At 35.5% G+C, this 23,014-nt stretch overlaps 1 protein-coding gene across 3 annotated transcripts in view; it reads right to left on the bottom strand.

Annotated features, from left to right (window-relative positions):
• Positions 1-21,929, bottom strand: part of Lrrk2 (leucine rich repeat kinase 2) — a 127,592-nt gene extending 105,663 nt beyond the window's left edge. For all 3 annotated transcript variants that reach the window (XM_071609970.1, XM_027934119.2, XM_071609969.1), the window contains exons 1-7: positions 21,638-21,929; positions 21,288-21,373; positions 16,597-16,706; positions 14,077-14,165; positions 10,788-10,922; positions 8,372-8,506; positions 5,776-5,907 (exon numbers count right to left, since the gene is read on the bottom strand). In XM_071609970.1, the coding sequence (XP_071466071.1) occupies positions 5,776-5,907; positions 8,372-8,506; positions 10,788-10,922; positions 14,077-14,165; positions 16,597-16,706; positions 21,288-21,373; positions 21,638-21,788 (838 nt within the window). In that variant the 5' untranslated portion in view covers positions 21,789-21,929. The remainder of the gene's footprint in view (positions 1-5,775; positions 5,908-8,371; positions 8,507-10,787; positions 10,923-14,076; positions 14,166-16,596; positions 16,707-21,287; positions 21,374-21,637) is intronic.
• Positions 21,930-23,014: the final 1,085 nt, after the last annotated feature.

Below are 23,014 nucleotides of genomic sequence, written 5' to 3' on the forward strand. Positions count from 1 at the left end.
TAAACTAAATGTCAATCAATGGCCACAGAATCAGAAGGTAGTTCAACCTGGGAATAGCTCCCCCATCAAGACCTTCCTATGTAAGTCCCTTGTCCACATTCATTCACTAAGCACACATACCCCAGTCCTCAGTGATCCTGAGCCTTGGAGAGTGATTTCAGAAAGATTCTCTTCTACTTTTACCAGCTTGTCTAAACTTGGGTTGTTTCCATCAGCTGTTTTCCCCTATTATTATGGCTATGTCACTGCCAGCAGATGCTTGACCATGGGCCAACTGTGTAGCTCTAGGCAAATACCAGTAAGATGGGCCTTACTGATGTTGAGACAACGTAAATGGAAAAGCATGGAAAACTGCATAAGGCCCTTAAATACATCAAACCCATAATTAGTTGAAATGATTTGAAAAAAAATGTTAAATATTTGTAGACTTTGGAATTTTATTTTAATCATGAAGAAAAAGTTTTATTCAGCTTCTTTTGAAACAATATCAGGAATAATAAGGCCTCTAGTTACTAAATGAAACAAATAATCTCTTAATGAAAGTCAAAAAACACCCTTATCTGACAGGCTTAATGGCACATGCCTATAATCCAGCAGCTCAGGAGACTGAGGCAGGAAGATCATGAGTTCAAGGCCAGCCTCAGCAAAAAGCGAGGCACTAAGCAATTCAATAAGATCCTGTCTCTAAATAAAATACAAAGAAATAAAGCTGGGGATGTGGCTCACATCAAGTGCCCCTGAATTCAATCTCGAGTACCCAACCACCCCCCAAAATCACCCTCAAGATCAATTTGATGGCTTTTTATTTTTTCAAAACAAATTATAGAATAATATAAAAATTAAATATGACATGATATATTCTTCAGTTTATTTAATTCCAATAATATAATAATTACCAATTATTATATTATATTATGTATTATATTATTGGAATTATTACCAATAATTCCAATAATATAATAAATAACCAAGAATTTTAATATTTTTGTTGATGCATTTCAATTATACAAAATGGTGGGATTCATCTTGGCATATTAACATATATATAAAAACACAATCTGATCAATTTCACTCCCTAATACTACCCCTCCCCTACCCTCCCTCCTCGCTCCCCTCTGCCCCACCCCTTCTCTCTACCCTTCTATTTTCATGGTGTTCCTTTTTTTCCCTCTAAGTTTCAAATACAAGGGGAAACAATACTTTTCTGAGTCTGGCTTATTTCACTCAAAATTATGGTCCCGAGTTTCAACTACTTTCCTGCAAATGATGTAACTTTGTTCTTCATAATCAAGTAAAACTCCATGATTACATGGACTACATTTTATTTATCCATTCATCTAGGCAACTGACACTTAGGATGATTCCATAAATTGTTTATTGTGAATTAAGCTGTGATAAACATGGGTATGAATCTATCTCTACAGTATGCTGACTTTAATTCTTATGGTTAAATACCAGAGAGTACTATAGCTGGGTCATATAGTAGTTTTATTTTAAGTTTCTTGAGGACCCTTCATATTTGTTTTTATAGCAATTGTACTATCCTGCCAACAGTATATAATAATTCCCTCCCACCTACCCACCCGCAAACCATCTTCTGGCCATCATACACCTTTTTAGGAATCAAGTATCATTTCCCTAAGCTTGAAAACAAAACCACTTCTTCCTCTTGCTCATTTCAAGAGATAAAAGTGAACTCACACTTTTAATGTAACATTTGCAGGTTGAAACTTGACTGTGGAAAGTTATAAAACATATAATAGAACTAAACTTTAGTGTACTGCTGTAACAGCTAGTTTTAAGAAATAAACTTTTGAGTTAGGTGAAAATGCTCACAGATATCAGCCAGTTTGTACAACTGTGTTCCTTCATGAAAATATAATATTTTAAGCTAGTGAATGGCTGCTACATTTTAGAAGGAATGTTTTGTTGTTGTTTTAAATTTTTTAATTTAAACTCAATCTATGCTTAACTAAAACAATGAAGATTATAATACTTATGGGGTACCATGTGATATTTTAAAATATGTAGACATTGGATAATATTTAATAAATCAGAGTTAACCTATATATCTCCTCAAACATGTATCATTTCCTTATGGTGAAAATATCTGAACCCATTTCCTCTAACTTTTTGAAGTATACAGGACATTATCATTATCTGTAATCAACCCACTGTGCAGTAGCACACCAGAACTTCTCTTTGCCATCTAACTTAGTGCCATCTGTGTCAAGCAAATGCACAAGCTAGAATAGCCCTGCAGAAAAGATGGTTGCTGGAACCACAATTCCTCATTTCTTCCATTCTCCTACTCTCCCAGTCACTAGTAACCACAGAAGGCATGCAAAAATTTCAGCCTGATTTCACTCTTTTCTGGCTACATGATCTCAGATTAGACTCAAAGACTTGCTGAACCACAGGTGCTCATGTATAAATATGGAGCATCCTAGCATCCCATCTCCTAGGATTGTTTCTTGAATTTAAAAAAATTATATGTATGAAACTACTTTGGAAGCTCTGGAAGAAATGGAAAAATATTAAGATATCTTCATTGTATCTTATAGTATTTTTTAATAAAAAAGCATTAAATAAATGCGTATTTATCATTGAAATACCAAACTAAAGGGTTGCATATGAAACAGAATTCAATCTTTAAACATTCCCTTTAACTCAGTCTATCTAGAAGTATCTCCAATGTCAAAATCAATTTCTAAATTATACAAAGGATATAATCATAGGTCCAGAAGTGAAAATTTAAGTTGCTATAATGAAATCATGAAAATTAGTTTTTTCAAATAAATTATGACTTCTTCCCCAAAGTTGTAGTGATTAAAAGCTAAATGCCTATAATAATAATCCTGATTTTGCACAAAATATTATTGGTGATCCTTTTGGGAAAAGGTCATCAGAACCAATATCCAACAGTTAATTATTATTATTCACCAACCACCCACTTTTTAATGCAAAATTCTACTCACAAAAATACCAAGGAAATCTCCAAGGTGTGTGTGTGTGTTGGGGTGGAGGATGGTGGACAAGTAGAGGGGAGGAATTCAAAAAGGAGTTGAAACAAGAACCATGAGCAGCAAGCAAATACGCGAGCTAGGAGCCCTGTGGGAAACATGGATTCTGGCACTGCAATGGATGGACAAGCCTCAAACTTGGTCCAATGTAAGACAGCACAGCTAGAATCTCCTGTATTAAGCCTGGCTCTTAACCAGATCATAGCATGCTTTCTTTTTTAAAAAATTTGTTTTTGTTAGTTTTGTTTTGTTTTCTTTTTTTCTTCTTCTTCTTCTTTTTGGTGCTGGAGGTTGACATCAGGGCCTCTTGCATGCTAAACAGGTACTTCATACTGAGCTACACCCAAGCCCTAGAAGAAGATTTCTTAACTTGATTAAATCTATCTGTCATAAAACAAGTTAAGGTTTAAAAAATTTAAAAAGTAGCCTAGCACAGTGGCACATGCCTGTGATCCCAGTGGCTCTGGAAGCTGAGGCAGGAAGATCACAAGTTCAAAACCAGCTTCAGCAAAAATAAAGTGCTAAGCAACTTAGTGAGACCCTGTCTCTAAAGAAAAATACAAAGTTGGACTGGGGATGTGGCTCAGTGGTCAAGTGCCCCTGAGTTCACTCCCCAGTACTTCCCCCCAAAAAGTAAAAAAGTAAACTTTGTAAAGAATTATTCTGGGTGACAGAATATTAGAAACTTTCTCCTTAAAATCAAAAGCAAGATGAGGATACCTACCATCACTGCCTCCAGTTAATACCATACAAGTGGTTTGAGTATTGAAAGAAGACAGGAAATGAAAATAAAGACATACATAACGAGTGGGAAGAAAGAACTCAGACCATTATTATTCACAAATTATAAAACTGCTATAAAGACAACCTAAGAACATTTACAAACAAGTTATCAGAATCAATAAGAGTTAGAAAGGTAGGTAGGATCAATATACAAAGAATCACTTCGCTTTCTTCAAGCAAACACACTTCAAAAAGATAATTTTAAAAGAGAAACCACTTATAAAAATAGCAAAAAGTAAGGTACCTAAATATAACTAACAAAGACAAGCCTGGAAGAAATTACAATGTAAGGATGTCAGTTATTCTTAAATTGATCCATACTTTTGGTGCAATTCCAGTCAAAATCCCCTTATAATTTTGAACTGGATAAATTAATTCTAAAATTTGTACAGAGAGAAAATGTCAATATGTGCATCCAAAAGAATGTGTGGTGATGTGACCCTTTCAGAGTTCAGGTCTTATAGAGCTACAGTAATTTAAGCCATGTAATATCAATCCAGACAGATCTACTTAGCCAGTGCAACATTACAGCAGGAACAGAAACACATATATACCATCTGTGTGCCACACCACTGGGAAATAGGTGAGCCCTATGCTACACTGTGCTGAGATGGTGACCAGCTCTCCATATTAAAACAAGAAAAAGGGGTAATTGAATTTTTGCAAGAAAACAATTATAGTCCTTCAACATTTTAATGAGAAAAGTTTAGGGAAAATATTGAATATATTGATTAGCTTGAGGAAAAGTTGCTTTGTGACTTATCCTCTTTTTTCAAGAAGATACACGAAAGAGGATAAGTCACAAAGCAACTAATTATTAAATTTAACTATCCTATAAAACCACCATAAAGATGGTGAAAAGATAAGGCACAAATTAAGAGAAAATATTTCCAATACATATAATCAACAATCAAAACATAATCCAGAATCTGTGAATTAATTTTTTTTAAAATGTCCCATGAAAAATCAATAAAAAAGTCAGGTGTGATGGTGCACACCTGTTATACCAGCAGCTCAGGAGGCTAAGGCAGGATTGCAAGTTCAAAGCCAGCTTCAGCAACTTAGAAAGACCCTGTCTCAAAATCAAAAAGGGCTAGGAATGTGGTTCAGTGGTTAAGCACCTCTGGGTTCAATCTCTAGCGTGCGTGCGCACACACACACACACACACACACACACAGAATAAAAAATAGATTTCATATATCACAAAGTAGGAAGAAGAATCTACAGCAAAGAAATATTTGAAAAAATATTTGCCCTGTATTTTCATAAAACAAAAAAATCCAGACATCCATAGATGAAAAATATGGAAAAATAAATTATGGTATGAACACATAATAGAATACTACATACAACTACATGAAAATATTTATGATTCTTACAAACATAGTATAAATTTTTAAAAATTGTAGAAGGCAGCATACAGTATGATTCCATTTGGATGATGGGTGAAAAACAACCAAATACATTAACAATTTGGCTTAGGAAAACATGCAAATGCAATAAAACTATATTTAGAAAGAAAAAAAAACCGATAAATACAAAATCCTGAGTGTTAACCTTTACAGAGAAAGCAAGGATAGGAGAGAGATTTTTCCAGTCCTGATAAATGTACTAATACTCAAGGCAGCTGGTGAGTTCTTTGCTTTATGCTTCATATTTTCTACATAAGTAGATATCAATTGTCACATTAATGTATTTTAAATATAGTACTAACAAAAAAACACTCCTATAGTATCACTTCTTCAAAAAACAAATTAATAATACTCTTAAATTTCATACATTTTGCCACTTCTTTTAAAATTCCCTCTAAGCATGGCAGTAGCAATTCATAAAATAACAATTTGCTACTTTACAACATGTCCATCCAATGCTATTAGTATACTGCTCATTCATCAACATACGATACACACATGCTATATGTACTTACAACATAAGGATTGTGAGAATAAATTAAGAGTCATAACTCACCTAATGTAAGCCTATACAGCAAACAGCAACTCACTTCTTGAATTTTTTCATGGACAGGGAATGCTTTCATGGCTTCCACCACAATATTGTAGCACCTGACATTGCCACTCATGAGGACTTCTACATTGTTGCCTAAATTTAAATAAACCATAATTACAAATAGAGGAAAATTTTCTCCTTTCAGATATGCATAAAACACATTTTAGACTATAAATATATGGAAGCAGAATTACTACATTTCCAAATTTAAATATCATGTCCTATCCAACAGCTATAAAAAATACTATGCAGTTCACTGTTAATATTCATGGGAAGGAGGACTCATCTTTGGCATTAAGGGAAAATTGCTTTATTCCTATTTCTTGGCTTAAAATTTTAAGACCAGGGGAGGGGAGGGGGAAGGGGATGGTCATGTTTTTATGTAAGCCTAAAAATGGCCACATTTTTAAACAAATTAATTTGAAGGCTTATTTCCTAATGAGGACATTGTCATATGGTTTTTGCTTTGTTTCTTTTCCTCACATCATACAAGGAAAATCAAGATTAAGTCCCATAGTAGAACAGCTAAAAGCAAAGGTGATCTATTTCCCACATTCCAGAATGGCCAGTGCAGAAGGCAGAACAACTAACTTTCCTGAAAGTCCTAGATAGATTGGGGAGGCAGTGGAGGTGGCAGTGGGGAAGGGGAGAAGAGAAGTAAGACATTTAACTGTATGATAAAGGGACAAACCTAAGAGAAATAGAAAGTAAAGAAATAAGCCACTTGGAAAGACTATTAATCAGTAAAGAGAGTGAATTATGAAACTTATGCAGAGTAAAACATTTCTATCTTAGAAAGAAATGTTGACTGTTCACTGAGAAAAAAAAAGAATCAGTAAGCAAAACTTTTTTTTGGTCAACATAGCTAAAACTGGTTTCTCAAATAATATATTTCAATGTTTAAATTACATTTAAAAACAACAAATATTTTAAAATGCATTTAAAAATAAAAGAAAACATCCTCTTAAAACAATTAACTACTTTGACGTAGAACAAGCAGATGTGATTTGCTCTATGATCAAAAGGCAGAAGTCTTTAGTTCAGAACAAGTATTTAAAACTCTTGATATCTTCATTTTTATCTGCTCTTTCTTTGACCTTTACATCATGAATCAACATATTTTAACTAGAGTTATGTCATACGTGGGTGGAAAACAATGAATTCCAAAAGCAACCAGCACAAAATAAATAAATAAATGAATAAATATAGCTCAGGAAAAGTACAATGATGAATATATTCAGTTTGTTGGCAGTGATGACTGGGACAATGTGAAAGTATGGTCATTCTCTGTTATTATTATTCAGTGTTATTCTCTTTCAAGTGCTTAATATCCTGTGAGTGAGAAAATCAGTGTGATTTTATAAACACCACAAAGAAATGGTATGCATTCACAAGGACATTGGGTGTTGACCCTGCTACACTGATGTTTCACATCTTCAGATGGCCAAACTGATTTCCATATCTGAAACCATATAGGAATGTTATCTATAATATGAGACATCATGCATATAAAATCAATATTGTGTAATAATGTTGTCGATGTTTGTATGACATATATTACAAACCAGGAACTATTCTGCATTCTTTATCTTATTTACCTCATTTAATTTTCAAAACTTTACATGTGGGAGAATAAAAATATTACTAGATAAATTCATATGTACATCCTTGTAAACCCACACAGATAGTACATGAAATATGATTATATGTTATTATGTTATTGTGCACTTGCAAAACAAAGCAGAATCTGAAGCATATTTTAGCTCATTAGTATTCATTGGTTGCATACACAACAAATGAATTTCTTTGGATTTGTGATTTTTTTGTGTGAAAGAAATGGTTAAATTTCAAAGCACACTAAAATGCTAACCAAGAACTATAATAAAGTTCAAACTCCTTCATGTATCTTTTCAGTCCCACATAACCCTACTCCAGGTCTGCAGCCTCATCCATTTACCACGCCCTTCTCCTGCCACCATTAGCAAAACTCGAACACATCACTGGAAACATGCATGCATACCCACACACATGTGTGCAAGCACTCAAAAATCCATGGTTTAGTGAGCCACTTTTATTTTTTTGAAAGCTCTGTGCTTACTCTTGCTCCAGAATCTTTACACTCACAATGCCCACTGCCTGGACACTTGGCCTGCATTCGCACTTCACCTCACTCCTCCCTATAAACAAAACTCTTATCATTCAAGACTCTTCGAAGAGATCTTGACTCATTCTGTATTTACTCTCATAACCCTAGGTACTTCTGCCACTACTTCCCTTGTAATGCTGCAATCACCTAGGTACTTACCTGCATCCCTCACTGTACCCTGAACTCTAAAAAAGCAAAGAATATGTTCATATTTTCCACTACTGTTTCCCCAATACCAAGCCCAGAGCCAGCTGCAATCATCTCAATAAATAAAACTTAATCAAATAAATAAATAAATGAGTTTAGGACCCACAACACTAAATAACAAAAATATTTTCAAAACACATTCAGAATGGAGAGATAATGTAATTTTCACAGGCAAAAAAGAAATCACGTATATAGGCTACTTACAAGGAATTGCTAAGGAATGTAAACAGTGTAGTACATGAAGCACAATTTCCTCTTCACCTTTAAAATTCTTTAATGCACTCAACAATATTATATAATCCTTGTTCTCAACAAATTCAATGAGTTGTTCCTCAGACACTAAAACATGAAGGACAAAAAATATCAAATAAAATTTAAAATGATATAAAAGTTTAGTTACTCAACAATATATTCATAATAGTTGTATGAGGCATGGCAAATACAATATACTTAAGTAAAAATGTGTTTCTGCAAGATGCCTCCCTAAGAATTTTATAACAAGAGAATTATTTGCATAAAAATAATTTTATTTTGACCTGTATTAGTTATATCAAATTTTGAATTGCAAAGGTGATATTCATCAAACAGTTTTCAAAAAATCAAAATCATTTACAATTCATCTGGAAGAGTCTATAGAGAAAACCAGCCAGTACCAATAAAGATGCCAACTAGAAATGAACATTTTATGCCACTTAAAATTGAGGGGTTAACAGTAGTCTATAGAAGGGCAGCTCGGCTAAATGTATCAGTTCAAAAGGCGTGAACTTTAGCAAATGACAAGTAATTAAACTTCAAAATATTCTCCCTTAATGGTTTTCCTTCAGAATTCAAAAATTATCATCATTAATTCTCATAATTTAAGTCTTTAAATCAAGTCACTGAGTTCCATTTGGAGTCATTCTATTAGCTCAGAACCTCAAAACCATGTATAAAAATCTGGTTTGTTGAGCTTGAGATGTGCACCAACAAAAGTGTTATAAAATGTACCGCTCTTTGTGATGAACATTCATTCTTTTTCAGTTTTATTCTTATGTGACCCTATAATATAATGTGAAATTGGTTAGATTCTTTTAATAAATGAAAGGTAGCATGGAATTTTTTTCATTTCATTGAGGAGTTTCCATAGCATTTTTTTTCCCAAACTTTGGAAATTAAACTTATTAACTAACTTTTAAAAAAAATCAACTTTATAAGCTAAATTAATTGAGTCTTGGGAAACTTGATACTCCCGGAAAATTCCGAACTTTTTCTTCATTACATTTACAATCATAATACTTGGGACACTGCTGATCTTTCTATTGAGTGAGATTTTTTTTTCTTTTCAACATTCCCTGGTCCATCTCCAAGTGTCATGGTAGGGCCCCTAACACTTGTGAGACTGATGACAGTCCTTCTTCTGAGAATAAGAATGTGTTCCTATACTGCAACACTGAAGATTACAGGCCCTGTAGGATGACAGAACCTAAAACTTTATCCTCCCAGTTCCTATCAAAAGCATAGTTGTAAGATATAACATGTATAGCAGATTGCTTGGAAGACAGAGTTCTTTCATTCTGTGTTCACAGTAAACTATCTTCTCTACCAAGCATGCTCACTGAAAAGCTGGGTCCCAGGTTCAGATTGTTCTGACTCTTGACAAAGTCACTGAAATATACTTTGTGTTCCTTGCAAAATGTGTATACTTTATCATCTCATCCAGGGACACCCATGGGGGTGGGGGTTACTCCCAGGTCTTCTACGAGAAAAATAACAAACTTATTTTTCTATAACTTTCCCTTTATCAATTTTCTTATCCTTTTTTGTCTCTAATGAATTATAATTATGTACAAGCTGTTTAAGTAACATCTGGAATAAGACAGGGAATTAAATGATATCAGAAACTTTATCCCATTTCTGGAGCTGCCAGATATTAAAGTGGTAAACTGGTATTGGCAATAGGGCCTGCATAAAGCATTCATTCTTATGTGAAGCCCTAGCAGAGCTGGTTCCAATAATGATGTAAAAGGGACTCTCACAAGACAGCAATAGCTGAACTGTGCTGCAACTAGCTATGTGTCCTCCGGCAAGTTGCTCATTTTTCTGACCCATTTCTTCATTAAGACAGAGGAAGGACTAAACAAAGGTTCCAACCAACTCTGAAATTGCATGATAATCTATTATCAACTGAGTGCCATGCTATAAAATACACATTGCTCTGTGTCCTAAGGGACAATTTATGAACCCTGGTTTATTATCCAGAGTCTTTATATTTTTAAGATCTTGGGTGATGACTCATTATAAACCCAAGTTAACCTGTGCTGGATTCATGATTTTATATTTTTCTTTATTAGCACCCGTACAATCTGGTTTTTAAAGTGAACATTCTGCCTTGCTATACAATGGAATGAAAGTGTACTAATACCGTATGATTTATGGCCCAGAAATGACATTCACATCACAAAAACAAGCAGTATTTCTGATTAACCCTATTATTCACCCTTGACAGACAACTCATTTGTTAATAAATAGTATGATTTAGATACCTTTTTCTTATCATAATTATATCATACTTTTATAATGATAAAAGAGCCTTTTTTCTTATATATATTTCAAAATAAAGATTTTTAAAATTTTTAAATACCTCTTTCAAACAGCACATGTAAAGCTTTGCATCCAAGTTTCTGGACTTCATCATTGGCTGAAAATGTACGCATGGCATCAAAAATTAACAAGAAAATATCACTCTCTTCTTCCAATATCATCAAAGTGATTTTACCTATGAAGAGAAGGAAATGACTCCAAGTGAAGAGCTGCTTCAGGAGTTGTGGTAATTTTTACATAAGGAATATGAATGGTATATTTTTCATAGACCATTTAACTCTCTGAACTGTCATGGGCACCCCAAACCTAGATTACTTCTGTACCCTTTCTTCATAAGTGATATTATCATAGAGTAGTTTTCACAAAAGAAAACATCTAGTCATGTTCCATTCTACATCTTTCTTTCATTCTCTCTCTAACCAACTAATTAAATCATTATTAAGCCCTTCAAGTGTGATCTCCCAAATAAAAAAACTCTTTTAGAACAAGACCCCATCACTCCTATCATGTACCTCATCATATCTCACCAAAAATGCAAAAACATTTGCTTAATTGCTCTGCATGGCCCAAACCTCTACCCAATTAGTTTCTTCCCTGATTCTGTAAATCCTTTGCTGACATTTGCTAAGGCTTTCTCTTACTCCCTAACATGACAAACAAGATTCTTCCCAAAACTACTACAGGGATCTCATCAGCCCCATGTTCTTCCATGCCTTTTCTCAACTCCAAATATATTGAATTGCTTGCTTAATACTAAGCTTCTTTTTAATATCCCTTTGAACTTTCTCAGTTGCATGAAATACTCTTGCTCTTTTCTCTACCAAAACTATTATTGCCATAATTTAAGAAATAACACAAATAACACCTATAGGGCAGTAAAAATAATGGTACTGGAATAGGAGTGACAGTAGTAAACATTTTTACAGCATAAATGTGTCAGTCACTGGTTGAAGCGCTTCCTTATACAGGCTTAATCACCACTACAATCCCATCAGGTAGGTCCAATGCCCATTTTAAAGATCAGAAAACTGAGGCACACGCAATCCAAGAACTCTACTCAAGGTCCAACAACTGATAAGAGGCAGAGATGGATAAAAATTTAGGCAGGTCATGTCCATGCCCTTGTGTCCTACAAGCAAGTTTAGCTACTCTTGTGTCCATAGTGGTTTTCTTCATATTTCTTTTTGTAGTACTTTCCTCAACTAAATTTTAATTAATACTATACTTATATAAATTTAAAAATTTTAATTATATATAAATTAAAGAATTACATAAATTCTTTAATCTATAGGCCTGCAATGTCCAATTCTATAGCCACTATCACAAGTGTCTATTTAAATTCAAATTTAAATGAATTTCTATTGAATATGATTAGGATTCAGTTTCTGCTATTTTAAATGTTCACCAGCCAGATATAACCACCAGCTATGGTATTGGAACATTCAGACATTCCGTCAATGGAGAACATTATATTAGACAGCAGTGATGAATTATGAACATCTAAATTGTAGGAATTTTGCCTCATCTGTCTTAGAATTAACTAGCACCCAGAAGAATAGTAAGTACCCAATAACTATTAAATCGATTAATTAATGGCTAGAAAATAAAAATGACTTACAAATCAGCTTTGAGTAAGTACCTGAAGTGAACTTAAAAAACATATAAAATTTCCTAGTAGCTCAAAATTTTGACTGCTATGTGGGAAAAATTAAATTAATCTTTTCAAAACATATTTCATATTTTCTAGCCGCCTGCATGTTGCCAACTTCTATATATTCCAGGGTTGGAAGACTTTTTTTTTTTTATTCATCAACCCTCATTTTCCTGTCCACCACCAAATGGAGAATAAATAAATGTTGTTCTCAAGGACAAGGGTTTAAAAAAATTCATGGTTAAAACTAGTTAGTTTATAACATGCCATTAACTTTTTTTTCCCCCTTTGGTACAGGGTATTGAACTCAGGAACTCAACCACTTAGCCACATCTCCAGCCCTATTTTGTATTTTTTATTTACAGACAGGATCTCACTGAGTTGCTTAGCACTTCACTGTTGCTGAGGCTGGCTTTGAACTAGGGATCCTCCAGTCTCAGCCTCTGAGCTGCCAGGATTACAGGCACGTGCCACCACACCCAGCTCATGCCATTAAATATTCTAATAAAAGGCTATGGTGAAATGATCAGGATCTTCGAACTTTTCCTATCTCTTCTCCTTCATAACCTTTGTCTTCACTCTCTTTCTTGAGAGAAGGGCTGATGTGAACATTATAGGTCCCCACCTATATGTCCAGGATCTCATGCTGCCCTCCCAGGCCTCTGCAACTCTGCAAGAATGGTTCTCCTGACCTAAAACACCCTGTGCTACCTTAAGCAACGCTTAAAGATTAGGTCCCTGTGAGCGGCCTTTCTTCTCAGAACTTTACATGACCTCCAGTGTCTCTCACAGCAGTGACCACAAGAATTGCACCATATCAAAAGTCTTTGTTCAAGTTCATTATCTTCCATACAGAAGTTTTCCCAGGCAAAAAAAAAAAAAAAACTGACATGTATACCTTCAATCCCTAGCTCTACCATTTAGTGGCTGAAGCAATCTCTTATCTCAAAGCTTCAGAGTTTCTCACCTAGAAAACGGAGATAAAATACCAACCTCCAAAGCTGTTTTTAAAAGTGTGTGAAGCACTTTACATATGGAGCCTGGCATCTAGCAAGCACTTAAGAAGAAATGCTATATACTTTTAAAATATTGCTATTATAGTATACTATAGAACATATATTATAGAAAACATATGAAAGATAAATATGGAGCTGGGTGTGGTAATGCACACCTGTAATCCCAGCTACTAGGGAGACTGAGCAGAAGGATCTAAAGTTTGAGGCCAGCCTGGGCAACCTGGGGAGACTGTGTCCCAAAATTACACAATAAAAGAACTGAGGATATAGCTCAGAATATGGTGCTTGCTTGAGATCCTGAGTTCAATCCCCAGTACCACAAAAAAAAAAAATAACAAAAGATATGTATGAAGAAAGATACAAAAATGACCAGGGAATGAATGGTCACCAAGCCAGGGAGAACGTGAAATGTGGGACCAGATTTGACAGTAAATTGGCACTTGGAATAGAGATTTGGGAGTGATATATCAAGAACTGCTTAAAATCAAGGTACTGCATGAAATTTTTAAGAAAAAAATATATAAAGAGATGAGAAGATAGAAACAAAAGAAATATAGAAATACTGATATTTAGGTTATATAATGTTATGATCTTAAATGACTTAAATACATTTAGTAAATGGTTTCAAATATTTTTATACATAAAATATGTAAGCCTGTTACCTGAAGTTAGGAAGAGATCTAAGGCCTTCAGTCCAATTGTTGACAGGTTTACACTGGCATTATGAACGGTTAGCATTTTAAGAATCAGTCTGGAGTTAAAAACAAATCAGGTAATAATTCAAAGTTAAACTCTGAGGTTTGCTTATTTAAGTATTATTTTTTATTTGCATATTTTGGCTAGTCTCATTGTATTTAATTCCTATAGTGAAGCTCATGTATTTTGTTTTGTTTTGTTTTTTCTTCCTACAAACCTGAACCAAGCTTATACAAATTAACAGGAATGTTATTTACTTCATTGTGGTGCATATTTCACAGTACATACATATATTAAATCATCAAGTTGTATACCTTAAATACATACAATTTTTAACTCTCCACTATATCTCAACAAAGTTGGGAGAAAAACAAAAACAGGGAAACTTAACAAGGAACTATTATGAGTCTCTTCACTCCTCAGAAAAGTTATAACTACTGATCATTTTTCCTCCTTTAAAAATTCAAATTCAGTTAACTATTTTCAGCCAACTCCATATCCAAACTATCATGAAGAGCTGCATACATCAAACAGTCAAGACCATTTTTATATGTGATGAAAGCCTATCAATTACATTGTGCATATTGATACATTAACACAGAAAGATCTAAGAGATGCTAGTATGTATATAAGGAATTCATTTAAATACTTAAATTATTGCTACTGTGTTTGAAAGAGAAATAATATGTTACATTGGAAAGTGAACTCAGTCTCTCAACAGCATTTAATTAGTTCTAAATCATGAGATTTTAATCTGTGCATTATTAATCCCAAAATAAAATCTTTAGTCTATTCCTGCCTGGTGTTATTTGCCTTTTGTCAGGAGGAAACCCAGCTTGTGATATTCAGAGCTCTAACAAAATTCAAGAGACTTGTCACATGATTTCCAATCAGCAAGGTGAGGAGCTTAGAGATTCTTTCCTTCAATTTTCAGTCAACTCTCCTCCTATCTCCCCCCACCCAACCTTTCCCTGTTCCACTCCTAGTATTATTGAATTCAACACTATAGAAAACATTTTTCTTTAGTATTTGTAGATCTTTTGTGAGAAAAGGTCCCTGAATATAAAGAAATATGTTTTACAGTAAGTTTTTGATGGGAATCATCTAATAGGCTCCACTGTAAAGAACATTGTATCTATCTTGTTCTGGCTCACTTCTGGCTTAGAGTGGGGACTTAAAAAAAGTAAATGAATGAATGAACAAGTAAGTTAGTGAGTAAATAAGTAGTATAACTTAACAGTTGTTCTGTACTAAAATATGAATAGATCAGTTTCCAACACTCTCAATCTTTGGGAAACTTTCCTTAAAGTTACAATTACTAATTATAGTAATTTTGGATTACTTTTTATTAAATGCCATATAACTGATTCAGAATTTCAGAGATGAGTTTGAAAATGAGAGCATGGATTAATTGTAAACATGCTTTTTCCAAAATATACCCTTGATATGGCAGAAACTAAATATCAGCAACAAATATTTACCAAAAATAGAAAAAATATATAAGCACTAAGTACTTATATGGGGTTTTAGTGAGCATAACAAAATATTAAATGCAAGACTGGCTATACTCATATCTTAGTACTTGGATATAAGATATGCTCACCTATGAACAAACACATAGCTCTAATTGGTCTAAATATATTGTTGATCTATTGTTGATGCTGATAAACAATACAAAGTATAAAATTTAGTTTTTCCTAAGTTGTATTTTTCTCAAGCAATACACCTTTGGAAGCAAAATATAGCCACAATTCCCTTCTCTGAAGTAAAGATAAGTGAAATTAAGTATAAAGAAAACTTAAAGTAAATGGCAGAAGATACTTTTTAAATGTTGAGAAACTAAGTTTTTAAAAAAGAATTTTCCTGGAAATAAATTTTTCCTCAGAAAATTCTTTCTTAACTAATTGTGGCTTAAGAAAGCAGTCTCATCTAATAAGTTATTATGCTGAAAACTGCAGAAAGGTAGTTGGTAAAATAGTTATCAAGACCTGACTGTACAGGTACTAAAGGTAATTTTCTTTTTTTCTTTTGAAAACCATATTTAAACTCACTAAACATGTACATATGAATAAACCTATACTATTTAAAGACAGTAAAGCATAAACATTCAAAATACTACTTATAGAACTAACTTTTCAGTTCCCCTATTTTTTTTTTAAGAACTGGTAGTCCTGTTAGTTCCACTATTAAAAAGTAAAAGACTCTTTTTTGGTTTGAATTATTAATTACCCATCAAAAATCTACAACTCATCCATTATATAATTGTAGATTATATTGTTAAAATAATAGTCACTTTATTAAGGTGACTATTATTATTATTATTATACCACCAATATGATTTCAGATTAAAGCTGTCTATAAATGCAAATCATTGATTCAAGGAAAAGTGCCTATATTTTGAAGAATTTCACAAGAATGGCCTTGGATCCCAAACAGTATTTTAAAAGAAAGACTGACATAGGTATAGATGCATCTGTCATACTCACTGGTGAACACCAAGGACTTCCCAGTCATTTCCAATATCATGGGGTCCCATTAAGCTCTGCATTGTTCCTGGACAGACCTCTATTAATTTGCATAGAAGTGACCAACCCACCTGAAAGCAAGAAAACAAATATTCACATTTTTAAAAGATGCTAATATAACATTTTCAAACATGAATCTTCATTCTCAGTGGGATAGGTGATTCTATCATTTTTAAATAATTATTTTAAAACAATACCTTGAAACACTTTCTGAGAAATAAATGCAAGTCATATATTTAGAATACATATTAGGATACATATTATTCAAAGAGTCATACAAGAAGGGTATAAAAATCAGTATATTATAACAAAATAATCTAAAATAACCTGCAAAGAAGAAGTTAAGAGGGCATACCAAAATTAAGTGCAAGAATGGCTATACTCCCGTCCTAGTATGTTCCTAACATATATCTCCCTGACAGAATCTCTTCCAGGTATTTAGGATTTTAATTATATGGGAAAACAATGTGAGTTGGAATGGAGAATTAGGGGTAGTTTGAGAGTTTAATAGCAAAGTATAAGTTATCAGAAATGACAGTTCCTCAACTAATGGGGCTAGATTAACAGAGGCAAGAGAAATGGCTTAGCTTATGACTGAATCTACATTTGGTAGAGGAGGAAAAAAAAATAAGTGACTGTAATACAAGAAGGAGGCAGAATTGCTCAAGGTCCACTTTAAAATTCTCTTCAAAGTCTAACTATGAATTGATGTGGCCTGGACATCACAAATGCCCAAAGCTCTTTCATCTTTCCAATGATACTGGAACTCATTGATACATTGTAAATATGTTTACACTCAGTCCACTTACACATGACAATTTGAATAAAGTGCTCTTTATCTCTGGGAGGAAAAAATGAGATATTGATTCCAAACAAGAGATTAAATTTAGCTGGGCACAGTGGTGCACACCTGTAATCCCAGGGGCTCAGGAAGCTGAGGAAGTTGGATCACAAGTTCAAAGCCAGTCTCAGCAATTTAGCAAGGCCCTAAGCAACTCAGTAAGGTTCTATCTCTAAATAAAATATTTTAAATGGCTGGGATATGGCTGATGGGTTAAGCACCCTTTGGTTTGATCCCCAGTACCCCCTCAAAAAATATTTAACCCATACTTCCTTCTGTATATTACTATGTAAATTAAACTATCTTCAATTCTTTCCATTGTATTAGAAAACTGTACTTCATGTGGTCAAAAAAGAAACAAAATGTATATAAATGTTGCATCTAAGACTAACAAAAAAGTACCTAAGTATGATGTATTGTAAAGACCAATAAAATGAGTACTGAAAGTACCTTCTATGAGCTAGGATTGTTCAAAGAAAGACATAACATGAAGGATGCAGAACTTAATCCAGATTTTAAAAGTCCCTTCTAAAACTGATGAGACATGAGGGCAGGTAGCTAAGTGGTAAGAAGACTGCTCCGGGGGAGGACAGTGTCACTGGATAAGATTGGATGTACAACTGGAGTTGAATGATCCAAAGAATTGAATGACAAAGTGAGAAATGTGTAGGAATAGCAGCACAAGTTTCTTACTTGTTTATAGGAGTAAACACAGAGATAAAAATTCTGTTGATCTCTTTACAAGATTATCTCTATAATCTTATTTATAAAATCTCTTCACAATATTTTTTCAGATTAAGCACAAACTGCTTTACTTTGCCACTACTTCCTTTTATATAATTTCAAATTGCTTTAAAAGGCAATGATTTCTAACAGCTATTTTTACCTATGTTTAAATAGGACATCCTCCTCCACCTAAACTGAACAGACATTGATAATCTAGCTGTCATAGAAACTGGTTATTTTGAGCTTTCGTAAAATACATTGAGACTCTTCTCCTCAAAAAAAAAAAAAATTAAATAACATTCTGAAGAGCTTCTAATGGGGGGGAAAAATCACACAAGGATGCTAAACTCATGTCTGTACCTGCATGGCTGACTCAAGGAGAAAACCTGTTTTGTTTGGATTGGTAAAGCTGCAGCATCAACTGCAGGAAGAGTCAGGCAACTGAACTTGCAATCACTAAGTGGAGCTTCTTTGATTAAACAGAACCTCCAGCAGCAAAGCAGAGATAACAACTGATTCATTAATCTAGTCAATTAAGAGCTTTTCTTTCAAAGAGAGAAGATTTCCATCCTGCACCATTTACAATATAATTAAATTAGTAGTTTTGCTTTATTATAATCATTCTATAAACTCAAGCACCTAATTCTGCATAGCGGGAAAGAGTTGAGGGGTTAAAGAAAATTTTAGTCACTTTCATTTATTTTGCTCTCCTTCTTCAAAGGGTGAAACTTTGTAGATAAAGGAAAGTAAAACTGAGAAGCAGAGAGAAAATGAATAGCAGGTAGAAAAAAGTACATGGCAGCTGGTCTAACCACCAATTCTCTAAAGATTGTCATTTACTAAGAATCATTAATAAAATATAATAAGACCTTGGGAATAAAAATTCAGTGTCTGGAATATCATTGTTAATGACTTCTGGAAACAAACCTTTCCAAAGAGTAATTTATTTAACTCCTTCTATTTTATTAAGAGTTTTTAATTGGCCTTTCCAGCTATTTTGAAATATAAAGCAGTAAAGGATCCCTACACTAATTATACCAATATGGTGAGGAAATTTAGAGGAAACAAACTACTTTCAAGGAGAGTATTAAAATATCAGCAGAGACCCCAGTGTATACCTTGAAGAAGACCAGCAATAATTAAATGATAACTGATGACATTGTAGATAGTGAGACCACATTGTACTAAACATTGTATTTTTTACATGTTTACACAAAAGGATTATGAATTCAGTGGCTAGTGGACTGTTTGATGTAGATTTTGAAGGAGTGAAAAGATTTGAATCCTGATTCTGTCACAAGCTCCCTGATCTTCAAAGGTTACCTGCTCTTACTGAGCCACCACAAGTGTAAAATACCCAGTAAGATGTCTGAGAGGGCAGTGAAAATCAAATGATGTCATCATATACACAATGCTCTTTGCAGATGTATATATGTATGACACTGAAATTCATTCATTATTCTATCCCATTAAATTATCAAATCAAAAAACTGTTGCTTATTTTCCAATCTACATGGCCTCTGTTCCTTTCTAGGCAAGGATTTTAAGTAATGTTCATAACTATTCCAGACAAGTGTGCCTAGACATGGACACTTTCTAAAATTAGGAATTAGGGGAGGCTGGGGATGTTGCTGATGGTAGAAGGTACGCTTAGCATTTGGGAAGGCCCTGGGGTTAATAACCAGCATCCCCCTGACAAAAAAAGAAAATAGAATTAGGTAGTGAGTATGTTTCAGGTTCCCTTGGGTTCTCAAGTCTGTCACTGTCTCCTCTGGACTCTACAGAACAAAGCCTACTCAGGAGTTGGTGTGGAACCAAGCAAGGGTGAGTCTACCAAGCACAGAGCCTGGGAATGGAGGCAGCCAGAATCAGACATTATGAACACAAAGCAGACACTAGTAAGAAGGATGGTGTGGGTGGAGACCAGCAAGCACAATAGGCCAGTGCCTAAGAAGTGACTCACATTCCATGGACAAAATTCAGACTTAAAGTGCTAAAAAGAACAGTATCACATCATGCCTCCAACTTTTCTTGGTTTTGATTGAAAAATCAATAGATGGGAAATATTTTATTGAAGAAAAATGAAAATATTTATTCCATATATAAATGTCTTTATATAAAAGAAGCCAGATACATCATTCACCCAGACTAGATATGGCTAGGTAAAGAACATAAAAACAAAGAGACAAACATCAATATGGAGATTGATAGAATTCTTACATTGGTTTAGCCTCTCAGATGAATAGTAAAAAAAAAAAAAAATGGTTTTTCTAACTGCACCTCCATAAAGTTTAAAGGCCACTTCTCTTGTCCTGCATGACTTAGTTTACAGATGACAAAACTGATTTCAGTTCCCCAAATCTCAAAATGCTCTAGAGGAAGTTATCACCTTGGGTATTTTTGTCTTAACTCTAAATTATTCTTAATTATCATTTTAGGGCTGCTTTTTAAATATATTCACGGTATTTAGCATATTTCTGGATGTCCTATAGTACAGATTCTAAAAGTCGTGCTTTTGCATTCATTTTACATAACAGCAGTTGCAAAGCATGTATTTAAACAAATAGAACCATAAAACATCATTTTTTATACACTATAAGGTATAGGACAACTAAAGGCTAGAAATCTGTCTTTAAGTTAAAAAATAAAACGAGCTGAAATTTATGAGTGTTTGCCAGTTACTTAATTGTGCAGTATCACTGTTAATTATTTCTCTTTCCCAAACTATGCACAGTGGTGCCATATCTAGGACGTGCTGCACATTGGGAAGATTCTTAGAATACTTTGATCCAAACACTAAGGAACTCCTCTTGCCAATAAAAGAACTAATCCTCAACCTAGTTTTATTCTCCTCCCACTACCATCCATATTCTGTCAGTCGGTTTTTACAAAGTTACCTCTGAAAGACAGGGAACCTGTAGTGGGCCCTTATACTCTGTTAAATCGGCTAATGATTTGACCATGTTTCCATCCTAAAATCACCATCAGCGGTTTATCACGCCAAAGAGCTCCGGATGTATAACACTGACAGAAAAACGTGTCTTCCCAACAGAAGTGGGATGAGCAAAGTGAAAATTCCTTTTACCTGCTGCACGCTGGCAACTCTCATATAGGAGTCCAGGACGATCAACAGAGGCACGTGGAAATTTTTGCCTTCAAATAACTTGGAGGCTGGAAAAGAAGGGGGTTGGGGGGGAGGAGGCAAAGTCAGGATCCACACCATCCCTTTAAATTTTTACAAGGGGAAAAAAGCAAAACAGATGAGCCCAAGATCTTCCTGGATTTCTCAGGTCCTTGTTGCCTTAAAGAAGGGAGCAGGGAGTTTGGGGATTCGGAAGAGTTCAGGTTTGGGCAAGCTCCAAAGGGCAGGGGAGAAAGTTTGCAAAAGTGAGGAGGAGGGGAGAATAAAGGAGCAGTTGCCTTGCAAATGATTACCATGGTCCGAGTAGGTGAACACCAGCATGTCTTCCAGGATTTGGACCAGCGTTTCTATCTGTTTGCCTTCTTGAACATTATTCAGCCTGACTATCAACTTCTTCAGAGTTTCCTCGTCCTCCACGCAGCCCTGACAGCTGCAACTAGCCATGGTGGCTCCTGCGGCAAACCCGGCACCTCTCCCAGCACGAATGCCCACTGCTGCGGGTAGGGGCCACTGCTCTCGGGCGAGAGCCGCTCACGGCCGGCGGCCAGCGCTACCCGCGGGCCCCATCTGCACCCGACCTGCCTGTTTATGAGGAAGGCGGCGGCTCCCCGCCCTGCGCTGCCCTCCCTCTCCCTAAGCCCTCCTCCCCGGCTTCCTCCTCCCCCACCCAGGCCCCAAAACGAGCTGAGTGGCCTGCCCGAGGCTTGGCCGGGGCGAGGCGACGCGCAGAACCGTGGCGGCGACCTTAGGCGCGGACAGAGTGCGGGCCAGCGGGGCGGACGGTGACCGTGACCGTGTCCCACCCACTGCCCTCGCCCCAGGCCCGCCGGGACAGACCCGGGCGCGCGCCGCCTCTTCAGACCGGATCCCACTCGCTGCGGCGGCGCCGCCCGGAATAGAGCTGGAAGAAACTGACTAAGCGGACTCCGCCAAGTCCCAGGCCTAGAGCCCGGCAGCGGCGGGAAGGAGGCGCACCGCCTGCCCTGAGCCCACCCGCAGCGACCCGCCAGCCCGGCCTCTGCAGCCCTTCCTAAGGGCTAGGAACTAGGAAGAGGAAAAAAAAAAAAAAATGAAAGTCGCCTATCTCCAGATCTAAGAATAGAAATCAGGGCGTTGGGAAAAGAGGACACCACCCAGTGGGCCCCTTTTAGGAAAACATTCTCTGCCGCTGTAGGGAGATGAGTAATTTCCCCCAAAGGATGGAGAGTTTAGCAATCGAAATTTGCCCAGTTACATTCTTCTCTGTGATTGTTGTGGCTTTTGTAGGGAAGAAATAAAATTTGTTTTTGTTTTCGAAATCTGTGGTTGCCAAAATGTCACTCGATTGACCTTTGAAAATTTGCGTTTGCACTAGGCAGGATGCTTAGAGTTGGAGCACACCAAAAAGTAGTCGGTTCTCAGCGCCATTAGAATCAAGAGCAAGACAGGGTGGAAAAAGCAATACTGATCTGGTAATGAGAATTGCTTATGAGTAAGGAGGTCAAGATCTCTAAAGTTAAAGCGGGGCCTAGGGGTACATAGCTCAATGGTGGATGGTTTGTCTGGTGTGCCAGAGGGGACACACACACACACACACACACACAGGCTCACAGTGATGTATTTTTCAGGAAGAGAAACAATCAGAAAGAACACTGCAAACAAAGCTTAAGCAAAGATATCTATTTCCTTCA

This window comes from Marmota flaviventris, chromosome 3, assembly GCF_047511675.1.
Source record: "Marmota flaviventris isolate mMarFla1 chromosome 3, mMarFla1.hap1, whole genome shotgun sequence".
NCBI classification, from domain to species: Eukaryota; Metazoa; Chordata; class Mammalia; order Rodentia; family Sciuridae; genus Marmota; species Marmota flaviventris.